The following is a 12,377-nucleotide window of genomic DNA, read 5'->3' on the forward strand; positions in this document are numbered from 1 at the left end:
CTGTGGCCGAGTGACCTGCGCGGTGTGACGGTGGCACGTCTCTGGAGGGGAGACAGAGCCTGGGCCGTGCCTGCCTTCTCATCCGCGGCCCTTTTCAGACCCTCGTTGCCCCTCTCTCCAGGTGTCTGAGGCTGTTTTATAAAATCCTGGCCCAGCGACCTTCAGACATCTCTAAGGATTATTTTAGCCCCTCATGTATTTCTTTACCTTTCGGTTGGTCTGGGTCTTCGTTCCTGTTGAGGCTTTCTCTCGTTGCGCTGCGTGGAGGCTGCGCTTTGCGGTGGTACGTGGCTTCTCGTGGTGGTGACTTCTCTTGGGTGCCTGGGCTTCAGTAGTTGCAGCTCTTGGGCTCCGGAGCACAGGCTTCAGGAGTTGTAGTGCACGGGCTTTTAGTTGCTCCTCAGCATGTGGGGTCTTCCCAGACCGGGGATTGAACCTGTGTCCCCTGAGTTGGCAGGTGGATTCTTGTCTGCTGTACCACCAGGGAAGTCCTCCTCTTCATGTACTTTTAAATAGTTGAATGCAAATATGCAGAGTTGGGTATTGTGATTCCAAATGTTTTAAGGTTTTAAGAGAAATGAAATTTTCTCCTATAAATAGTAAGTATATTTTGTATATTAAATATATTTTATACTAAGTAGTAATTTTTTATAACAGACTTTTGAGTGGAATTTAATCCAGTATTTGTTTTCTCCTTCTGAGCACCTGTTAGTATTAGAAATACTGGCCACAACTTGGTACAAAGAGATGACTTTAGGTCACCCCAGATCTCCCAGGGTATCATCATCAACTCTCTTTTTAAATCAAAACATAGTATATTTTATATTAATTGGAATGTTGTATCTTGCTTTTTTATCCTTTTTTTAAATTTCTTTTTTTTGCTGATTTTGTTGATTTCTATTGGCTGACTGACCTTTTATTTCTCGTTCAACCAAAGGAATTGTCAGCAAAAGTAGTTCAGATGTTTTATGTGGCTGAGCCGAAGCAACTGCCGCATATTCTCTGTAGTCCTTCTATGAAGAATATTGATCCTTCAACTGCCCTCAGATATTTAAGGAAGCTGGATACTTCTGGATTTTCATCAGTTTTAGTGACATTGGCCAAGGCAGCAATGGCTTTGAAAATGGGAGATCTTGACACGCACAGGAATGAAATGAAAAGCCGTTCAGAGGTATGGCGCCGTACCTAGTGTTAGTAGCCAGTAGGACCCGGTGGTCCCGAGGGGTTTAGGTTTTTTCTGGCTTCTGTGTAGCTCGTTTTTCCTTAGTGGTAAAGGAAAATAGACTTACTATTATATTAAAAGGAAGTGACCCAAAGTGGGAGTGCTTGGGCTTTGGATTTGGAAATGAAAACGAATAATAAATGATAAATGGTAGCTAGGGTTATCCAAAGACTTTTCAACCTAGTGTCAGATACATGCAGAGCACAGTGCTTGGTACTGAAGAGCATATAGGCTCTGCCCTAAGCTGACAGTGTGACCTGGCTTGAGGAGGTGTGGGGTGTGTCCCTAAAAACAGAACAGTGATGTATATTCAAGTACAGCAAGTGGGATGTTAACCTTGAGCCTTAGGCGTCCGGCAGTTGCACAAATAGCCTGCCCTTGGGAAGATCACAAATGACTGCGAAAGACTGGGCATTTGAATGGTGTATCAAAGAAAAGGTGGCTTCCCCCTGGAAGAGTGGCCACGGAGGGACATGAGCCAAAGAAGTTAATCAGTCGAGGAAGAAATGAAGAAGTGACGTTAGTTGAGTACTTATTTCTCAGGTGTAACTAAGAAGAGCAGGCGTTCTTTATTGCTGTTCAAAGGGCACATTTTGTCATGGCGAGGAGATCAAGTCAACACTGAGACGTCCTCTAACTTTGAAGAGTAGAATTCTAGGAAGATGAATTTTCATAACTTTGAAGAATCCTAGATAGACCTAAATTTAAAGCTGTCTATAATATATGACACTTTGATGCTTAACTATGCAATAATAACTTCTAGGAAGACAGTTATTAATCATGTCCTTCTAATTGTCTTTGTAATTAAAAATTGAGATTACAGTAAATTGTTAGTGGCTTATCAATGATTCTTGAATGCAGTACCATGTATTTCCAAGGTGAATGCAATATATATTCTGTTCTTAAATTTTGTTTTTTTAATCTGAAGATGAAGTTGGTATGTGGCTTCATTCTGGAACCTCGGCTGTTGATTCAGCAGAGGAAAGGACAGGTTGTTCCAACAGAGTTTGCGGTTCATTTGAAGGAGACTCAGCCTGGATTGCTTGTGGCTTCAGTCCTGGCCTTACAGAAGAACAACAAAATTGGAATTGAAGAAGCAGATGCCTTCTTTAAGGTTTGTCATTTTGGATGGCCTGATGAAGTTGGTGGGAAGTGAGGAGTAGAATAAGAGAAGCAAGTTTTCATTTGTTTATTGAAATATCAGACTTACACATAACCACTTAAAAAAGTACAGGTTAAAAAAATGTTTCTTGAAAAATATGCAAGCTGGAGTATGTTGAAATGTTTACATTAGCTTTTTCCGTGGCACTAATGTTAGTGGGATAAATTGGTGAACACGTGGCCCACATGATGGAGTGCTGTTCAGACCAGCTGTAACTTGATCAGTACTATATTTATCTGAGCTGTAGGGGCTTGTTTCACTGTTCTCAAGGTGCTTTGTGGTAAAGACGGAGACACGATCCCTCAGCTCTTAGTGGACTTTTGGGAAGCTCAGCTGGTAGCCTGTCTCCCAGATGTGGTGCTTCAGGAACTTTTTTTCAAGCTCACATCACAGTACATCTGGAGATTATCGAAGAGGCAGCCTCCTGACACCACACCATTGAGAACATCAGAGGACCTGGTAAGATAATGGAATAGTACAGTGAACCAAACTTTATGTACATCATACATTATGACAATGACACTTATTTTTAGCAGTATAACATCAAACGTAGTGTTACCAGACTTTTAAATTTTATTATTTATTTAATTTTATTTTTGGTCGCACTGGATCTTCATTGCTGCGTGCGTATTTGCTCTGACTGCGGGAAGCAGGGGCTGCTTTCTTGTTGCAGCACGGGATTCTCACCGCAGTGGCATCTCTTGTTGTGGAGCACGTGCTCTGGAGCACAGGCTCAGTCGTTGTGGGGCATGGACTTAGTTGCTCCATGATATGTGGAATCTTCCTGGACCAGGGATCGAACCCATGTCCGCTGCATTGGCAGGCTGATCCTTACCCACCGTACCACCAGGGAAGTCCTACCAGGTTCTTTCTTTAAGCAGGAGTTAAAAACACACCTATAACTTGCCTGTGAGTGACATCCGCATTTGAAATTCTGTATGCTAAAGCGCGCCTCCTACTACTCCTTTATTACTTCCTTGTAGTGGCACCTCAGTGGCCAAAGTGTGGAGAATAGGGCTTTCCCCCAAACCCATCTGCGCCCCCTTAGGTGACGGTCATGAAGCAGACCCTGAGAGAGGAGACCCCTGCAGACCTCGCTGCTGGGGGAGGAACTGCAGAAGGCCTGTGGGGGAGACTTCCTCCCCGGACTTCCGCTTCCTGTCGGCTGCACAGTCTGGAGCTCTTGGGCAGCCTGGGCTGCTCTGACAGCTCTGCTCTTAGGCTCCCTGTTCTCCTCGCCCCAGGGAGCCCCCTCACCCCTTACGGATGCAAGGCTGATGTGGATTTTCTTGAATAAGGGAGTCTTCATGGGAATCCTCTTCAGAACTTATGGAAGAGGTTTTGCCTCCCAAGGAAAGTTGTAGAAATAAAAATCATTTTCAATGTTACTGTTAACTTCTTTTTTTTTTGGCCACACTGCATGGCATGCAGAACTTGCCTGATCATGGATTGAACCCGTGCCCCCTGCAGTGGAAGCACAGAGTCTTAACCACTGGACCACCATGGCAGTCCCTTATTAACTTTTTTTTAATGTAATTAGCTTAAAAGAAGTATTACCCTTTTTGTTAGAAACTGCCTCTTTTCACCCTTTTGAAAGTTAAAATATTAGGAAATACTTGGTAAAGATTTCTTCAGTAAGAAGCAGCAAGGCTGAAACATTTTCCAGGGGAATACATTCTGAGACTTTCTTCCCATTCCCAAGAAAATGTATAACTAATTTTGGGACACAGCAGAAAGTTGGAGACTGCTTGCTTTTTATGGGCTGGATGAAGAAAATCTGTTGTATTGTACTTGGTTTACAATAAATTTCTTTTACATTTTAGATAAACACCTGTAGTCATTATGGCTTAATCAATCCATGGGTTAATGTCTTAATCTCATCCGAATCCTCAGCCGACAAAAATTATATGGAAGACCTTTCAAAATTACAGGTAAATAAAGATGCCTCTTTTTCTTATGAATTTGTATATTATAGTATAGGACTTAAATTTGGTAAGCTCCCGGTTGTCCTGTTAACTGAGAGTGTGTAATTTGGGCGACAGGATCTATATGAGGCCTCCTCGGCAGCTCTGCAGGGAATTCCTGCCATTTCCGTCTGAAACTGCTGACGGGCAGGTGGGGGGCGAGTGAGCGTCACCGAGTCCTGTGACAGTCTCGCCTCGTTTTCAGAATGTGTTTGAGAATGCTTTGTGAAGTGAAAGTACGGCAAATGCTTCGTGGTGTTTTCACTGTGATCCACTTTTTTTTTTTTAATTTAATTAATTAATTAATTAATTTTTAAAATTTTAACGTTCACTCCCTGGTGGCTCAGAGGTAATGCGGGAGACCTGAGTTCGATCCCTGGGTCTGGAGATCCCCTGGAGAAGGAAATGGCAAGCCACTCCAGTATTCTTGCCTGGAGAATCCCATGGGCGGAGGAGCCTGGTGGGCCACAGTCCACGGGGTTGCAAAGGGTCGGACCCGATTGAGCGACTTCACTTTCACTTTCACATACAGTTTAGGCCTCTAGCCCAAGCCAAGTGCTCCTATCTGTCTTATAGGAAATAGGTTAAAATGGCCAGCTTATCTGGTTCCTTAAAGGATTTTTTTTTTCCCCAGGTATTTATATATATTAATTTATATATTGGGCTACGTGGGTCTTAGTTGCAGCACGTGGCATCTTCAGTCTTCCTTGGGGCATGTGGGATCTAGTTCCCTAACCAGAGGTCAGACTCGGACCCCTGCACCGGGAGCTTGGAGCTTAGCCACTGGACCACCAAGGAAGTCCCAGATTTTATTTATTTATTTTTATTTTAATTGGAGGACAGTCACTTCACAGTCCTGTGGTGGTCCCTGCCCCACATCAACACGGATCAGCCAGGGGCACACATGTGCCCCAGATTTTTTTTTTAAAGTAAGAAATATGATCAAGAGAATGTAGCCCATCCTGCAAGAATTCTGACCTCGACAGTGTTTTGACTGAAAGTGAGAAATGAAGTGCGAATTTGACTTGGTGGGCGGGGCTGGGCTGCTTGGGAATGTGGTTTTGTTTGATGGAGTCGGTGGCCTGAGGGCTGAATATGATGCTCATATCTGTTGTGTTTGGTCTGCCCAGAGTAACTGCTAACACGTGAAAGTTGACCTTTCAAATGAAGAAGTTTTGAGTTTCAAGTTTCTCTTTGAAAAACTCAACAGAACTTTGGTTCCGCTGTAACCCTGGGCCCTCTCTGCCTGAGACCTGGGGGTGGGCCCCCCAGTGGATTCCCCTACGCAGGGCTCACGCGGTCCTGTCTGCCACGCTCCTCTCCCGTCTGCCTGGTCCAGAGGCGGAGTATCTGGCATCTGTTTTCCTTATGCCCAGCTGCCTCTGTACATTTTTGTCATCTGGTTTGACCTCGTTAGGCTTTTTGCAACCCCTGATTTATGCTGGGAACTTGATGTAAATGTAGTTACAAGCTTTTAGAAACCAAAATGTCAAATTGGGAGTGGAAGTAAGGAAGGGAAACTCTGGAGACCATATTGCTTAGTCTTAGCCTCTAGACAGCCTATGATGTCTCCAGATAGAGAATTACTTACATTTTTAAAAAAAAATTGCCAAAGGAGATTCTGGCAGATTCTTACCTCTAGTACCCTTATGATACAGAGGCTGCTGAGGGCTAAATCTCAGATGGGTTCATTCCACAAATAATTCCTTGATCATAAACTATAAATGTGATTGATGTATAGCATTGAATGAGGCAGGCACAACCTTGCCCTCCTAGAATATATGTGTTAATTATATATTTAAAGCCATAATATGTGCTATTAAGTATCTTCTATAAAGCTTCAAAGCATACTTAAAAATCTCTGCTTGAAAAAGTATAATTCATTGACCTTTAGAATCCATTTTAATTTAAAAGGGAGTCTTTATTGATACGGGATAGAAGGTTCAGTTAGCCTAAATTTTTCTAAATCCTTTTCCTAACTCTAACTCTTTTTTAAATTATCTGGGGTCAATCAATCAATGTTGTCATTTAGAAAAAAAAGAACTATCAAGAAACAAAAAGATCTCATCTCTTTTTACCTCAGAATGAGGAGGTTCAGAATCACCTGGAGAGCTTTTTCAAAATTACATGACTTCCGTCTACCCACCAGCTCACCACCACCACACAAGATTTAATATGTCTCTGTCTCTTGTCCTCAGAAAACATTGTAGTAGTATATTTGTGCAAAAATTAATATAAAAACAATCTGTAAATCATCTATGTGTCAAAAAAAAAAAAGCACTGCTATATTTAGAACACAGTAGCTAATAATGCCTGCCTTTTACCAGAATTGTCCTGGTCCCCCCCCCCCCCCCCCCCACCTTTTTGCCATTACCCCCTCTTAGAGCCACGGGTGTGATTATGTAGAGAATTCTGTGAATTCCAGTCCCAAGGAGATCAGAAAAGGGAATAAATAGCGCCTGTGTTGAGGGTGGAGAGTCCATTTCCAATATTGGGGGGGAAAAAAGGAACACACTGGTGAGAAGCAGACACTGAGTATTTTAAAGAGGAGCAGTAACCCATGGGCCATTTTTCATCCAGTGATGCATGTCTGGTTGTCTGGTGGTTTTTTGATTTTTGGCCACATCTTGCAGTTGCAGAATCTTAATTCCCCCCCCAGGAATTGAACCTGTGCCCCCTGCAGTGGACACACCACTAGACCTCCAGGGAATTCCGTGTCTGGTGTTTCTTATTTTTAAACCTCTTGATGATATGGATTCAACTATCTAAAAGTTCCTGGGTAACCCATTTTGTACCAGGCTTTGACTCATCTCACTTTAATCATCTTATTTCATATTTGCTGTGTTCCTGTCAGAAAATTATTCAGATGAAAGTGGATATTGCAGGAAGGGAACAGACCAACCTCACTCTCCTAGCCATTCTTCCGTAGACGTGTGGAGTAAAATCATGATGCCGACTGTAAATAGGTAGTTCATGTTCCACATTGTCCTGTGAGTCTGAGAAGACGCTGTGGTAAAAAGGATCAAAGAAGAAGAAAATCAGGATATGACCGTTTCATTTTTATCCAGAAGAAAGGGGAAGCAGAGCTTCTTTTGGTGTTATAATCAAAAGTAGTATTAATATTAGCAGTTTAAATGCTTAGAAGTGAAATGTTGGTCACGTTCTGAATACTGAAATAACAACTGCTCTAAGTCATTTAGCTTGCAGCAAATAGTGTTGATACAAATTATTAGTTCTTGGCTTGTTTAGTTTTCTTAAATGTTAGATTTTATTTTTGGTTTATGTATAGTGCATGCATATTATAGAAACCTTGGAAAAGTGTGAAAAAAAAAAGCAAAAGTGGGCTTTGCCCTTTTATGCAGTGAACTGGTTTCTATTTCAAATTTCGATGTTCTTCCAAAGGCATGTACCTATGTAGATTTTACAAAATTGATCATGCTTTGAATATAATTTTGTATTGATTTTTTTTTAACTGATTTGATCATGAGCAGCATTTTGTCCTTAACTGCCTTTTGGAAACAATTTTGATAGCTACAAAATTTTCCATCATTTGAATGTACCGTGATTTATTTACTCATCACTTCTTGATGAATGTTAGATTTCTTCTGGGTTTTCAGTATTATGGATGTTCTTGAGTTGAGCATCTTGGGCGTAAATGTTGACCCCATGTTGATTATGCCCTTGGGACAGAGTCTTAAAGCTTTCCCATTCGTTTAAGTATGCAGTCCACTCAAAGCAAGCAGGCATGTGCTCTAAAATTACATTTTTTTTTTTTTTTCTTTTTTTGACAAGTGAGATTTAGTCTTTGTAAAAACTTGTGTTCTGGTATGTTGTGCTTCAGTGTTTTGGGTGCCTCATCCCGTAACATCTCACTTTTCTGTTCATAGTCTCTCATATGTGGTCCTTCATTTGACATAGCTTCCGTCATGCCCTTCTTGGAGCCGCTCTCGGAGGAGACCGCCGCAGGCCTCAGCGTCCACGTGCTGTGCCACACGCGTCTGCGGGCCTACGAGCAGTGCATAGACAGCCTGCTGCAGCGGTGCCCGGAGGCGGTCATCCCCTACGCCAGCCACGAGCTGAAGGAGGAGAACCGGGTACGCTTCTCGGGCTGTGCTTTCCAGTCTTTGTCTGTCATAGTCACATGATGTCTGCAAAATGGGGACAGATGATGCCAGTCCAACCTCACAGGACTGTGTGGCTCAAAAGAGCACGTATGTTTAATATGTTACATGTTTTGAGTACCATCAGAGGCTGTTAACGTGTATTGTATGTTATCTTCACTAAAAATCTCTTGTTCGGAGAAGTCCGCTATTATCTGAAGATTTTGGAAACATAATGAATGATGAGAAAATCCTTTGTGGGTTATCTGGTCTTTAGAGATTAGAAGAGTTTTTGATTTTAAAACTTTCTTTTGTTCCTTCCTTCTTTCTTGCTACCTAAGAGATGAAAACAAGGCACGTCTATGTTTCTTCTTGAAAACAGTGGTGTACATATATATGTACAGTGTATACATGTATGTACAGTGTACATATTGTTAAGATTTTCACGGTAAAAATCTGACTTATAGTTTAAGCAGAAGACTGTTTGAACAAAGTCTTTGCCTTAACCAAATTGATGTATTTTTGCCCTGTCCTTCCTTGCACAATCTTTTTCTTCTTGTTGGAAATCTAAGTGTAAAATGCATCAAACTTAAAAAGTACTCATTTTTTCCCAAGATAGACTTTGTGGTGGAAAAAACTGCTGCCTGAACTTTGTCAGAGAATAAAATGTGGTGGAGAGAAATATCAACTTTACTTATCATCACTAAAAGGTAAAATAATCTTTTTTGCTTGATTATAAATTTGAGAGTCTTCATTTCCATAATTTGCTGAAACCTTGCTTTCTTGTGTATTTCATGTGATTCTCAAGTATGGTGAAGAGGGTCTGAGCTTGAGGGTCTGAGAATCACCTGGAGAGCTTACCTTTAACATTCATACACTCCCTCTCACCACATTTGATATTCATTTATCTCTTTTAGCTCTAGAGCTGATTCCTCTAAGTTAATTTTTTCAAACACTTAACAGATTATCATAGAGAAACTCACAGCCTCAGTATTTTAAAAATTGGAATAGCCATTAAGACAAGGACTTGTATTTTTGTATTTTGTATTTTGTATTAATGGTCTGGGTGCTTAATTTACTTCATGTAGGAAATTAAGATTATTTATTATTATTAGTCATAATTATAAGCAAGTACTGAGGAATAATAAGTTTCTCAAAGATTTAGAAGCTTAGTATCTCTAAATTACACAGTATTTTATAGCAAAGGTAGTTACTGTTTGAATTTTTATAATTTACAGTCATTTATAAATATTGATAGCTATATGGTTTTGTTTCTCTTCTCTTGTGTGTTAATATCACTTGTTAATGGTTGGCTTGATGACAAAGGTATGGTTCTATTGATACCAATGTGCTTAAAATATTAGAAGTTGACAGTGTGGGAATTGTATTTTCCAGCTGAGGTCCCTGACTTTCAAAGTGTTAGGCAAAGCTAGTGGCCACTGGATGGTGTATTTTTCTGGAGACCCGCATTTAAGTAAAGGTGTGTGTCTGTGACTGGGAAGACAAGGAGGAATGCTCATACCACCTGTCCTACCCATCTCTCTGGGTGATATTCTCATTTTCAGAAGGCAGCAGTGTCTGGTGTTTGATCGCCCAGTCCCGTCTGCATCAAGTTTATCCCATAATTTTCAGCTGATTATTCTTGTCGGTGGATCTCTTTCTGGAGCAGATACCTCACATCCTCACACCCCAGTAGTGTCATTATCTTAGGCAAGACTTTTCTTCTTCCTTTTCTGATCCACATTCACAGACTCTCTACCTGTAACTTACCCATAATCATTCCTCCACGTGTCCACTTTTCTGTATCTTAAATATATGTGTGTGTTCACACACATGTGCATATCGTGTGTGTGTGGCTCACAGAACTAAGTGCTGTGTGCGATTTACTTTTATCAGATTATAATACCTTCAGAGCTGGCATCGTGTTTTAACATCTTTTATGTTACACTTTACTTGCCAGCAACGTGCTTCTCCATAGGAGGAGTCTATAACTAGTTACTGATTTGAAGGGAAGACACCAAGTCCATTTTTATGGGGGGTGGGGGTGGGGGTTGTCTTTATGTTGGCACCAGTGGTATATCCAGAAGAGACCAGGCTTGGAGTTAGAATTGGAGGTGAGTTCCAAGCCTCCTACCTACTGAGTAAGCCTGAAGCAAGCCAGTTTTTCAAGTGCCTGGGACTCATGAGGAGTTCAGGACTGACTGTGGAATAAAATGCTAGGCAAAAATTGCAAGATGGTAAGGCTGAGATGGAGATCAGGGATTTATATATTAATAATATGCCATTGTTAATATAATATTTAATATAAATATAATAATATAGATATATAAAGTTTAATATAATAACCCACCACCAGTGTACTTAGGAGCTTGGATTTCTTACTTTCTAATGCAGCATTTCTCAGCTTTGTCAGTACTGACATCTGGGACCAGATAATTTGTGTGTAGGTGTCTCCTGTGCATTTTAGGATGTTACCAGCATCCCTGGCCTCTACCCACTAAATACCCATAACACTTGCCCAGGTAAAATAGACATGTCTCCAGCCGTTACCAGATGTCCCTGGGGGTGGGGGTGGGGCAACACTGTAGTTGTTGAGAACCGTTGCACTAAAACTGGGCTGAGTGGTTGGCTTAATTTGTTTCAAGGAAACACTTATTACTATTTTTGAGTCAGTGAACTGTGCTTCTTAGTAAAAGTTCTAGCACTGTAGTAAACTATGAAGTCTAAAAAGCCATTTTAAAGTCTACTAGCCAGAGATAACCATTTTCAACATTCAGCACATATTTGCTAGACACACTGGAGGATTCAAAGTACTCTCCGGATTTCTTATATTGACCTTGTCCTTGTAACCTGTGTAAGCCCCTCACTAATTGGCAGAAGAGGAGAATGGGACAGTGGCAAGATTTTTGTTGGCTCTATAATTACAGCGGTTCCCAAATCAGTTTTTTTGTATCTAGGTTATTCCTACAGGTTCCACATTTAGACCAAATAAACGAGTTTAATAGGAACGTGTTGATAATTTTCATGAGTTTTGCAAGTTGGTGTTAGTAGTTATTGTTTATTAATAGATTCCGTTTTATGTCCGTATGTCAGATTGCATCATTGTCTTTTAAATAATCCTCCAAGGACTCTGGAAGCTGGTAGGTGGTACCACTACATGATAGATGAGGAATCTGAGACTCAGGAGTTTGACTTTCTCAAAGTCACCCAGAGCGTCAGTCGAAGAGTGATCCCTACCCAAGTCTGTCTTGATTCCAGAGCCAGGGATATGTTCCTGTCATACCGTTCACTAACTTTTAGCAACAAGAGTATGTCATTCCCGTGTGTAAGGGGTGATTTAGATTGTGTATATTGGACAGCTGGCTTTGGTTGGACACACACATACCTGAGCAGGAATTTTTTTATTTCAGTTACTCTGCAAATAGGATAAGTGGCAGGCGTGTAAGAAGCAAGCAGAGAATGGCACTGCAGAAGGTTTAGACATTGTTCTTAAATGTCATTCCCTTTCCTTCCCAGCAGAGGGCCGCGTGTGTCAAGAAGCAATAAGTCCTAAAATTAGTTACCTTTATAAAAATGTTTACTAATTTCCTTAATATTTAATATTCACTAGAACACATTTTGCAGTTTGAGAAAAAAAGTAAATGGTCTTGAAAACAGATTTATGCTTATTAACATGAAAATCACAATAGAGAGGAACGGATTTAGGAAAATGGCATCTAACACGTGGCTCAGATGGTAAAGCGCCTACCGGCAATGCGGGAGACCTGGGTTCGATCCCTGGGTGGGGACAATCCCCTGGAGAAGGAAATGGAAGTACAACCCACTCCAGTACTCTTGCCTGGAAAATCCCATGGAGGGAGGAGCCGGGTAGGCTACAGTCCCGGGGATCACAAACAGCTGGACACGACTGAGCGGCTTGACTTTCACTC

At 41.2% G+C, this 12,377-nt stretch overlaps 1 protein-coding gene across 6 annotated transcripts in view; it reads left to right on the forward strand.

Annotated features, from left to right (window-relative positions):
- The window catches only part of HPS3 (HPS3 biogenesis of lysosomal organelles complex 2 subunit 1), a 40,062-nt gene that overhangs the window by 26,337 nt on the left and 1,348 nt on the right, over nt 1–12,377 (forward strand). For 2 of the 6 annotated variants that reach the window (XM_061168079.1, XM_061168082.1), the window contains exons 11-16: nt 938–1,171; nt 2,151–2,336; nt 2,655–2,843; nt 4,208–4,315; nt 8,236–8,442; nt 9,068–9,158. In XM_061168079.1, coding sequence (XP_061024062.1) covers nt 938–1,171; nt 2,151–2,336; nt 2,655–2,843; nt 4,208–4,315; nt 8,236–8,442; nt 9,068–9,158 — 1,015 coding nt within the window. Of the gene's footprint in view, nt 1–937; nt 1,172–2,150; nt 2,337–2,654; nt 2,844–4,207; nt 4,316–8,235; nt 8,443–9,063; nt 9,159–12,377 lie in introns of those variants that run through there. The other 4 variants (XR_009697082.1, XR_009697084.1, XR_009697083.1 and 1 more) reach the window with 4 other exon arrangements.

The sequence above is a fragment of the Dama dama genome, chromosome 19 (assembly GCF_033118175.1).
Source record: "Dama dama isolate Ldn47 chromosome 19, ASM3311817v1, whole genome shotgun sequence".
Lineage (NCBI taxonomy): Eukaryota > Metazoa > Chordata > Mammalia > Artiodactyla > Cervidae > Dama > Dama dama.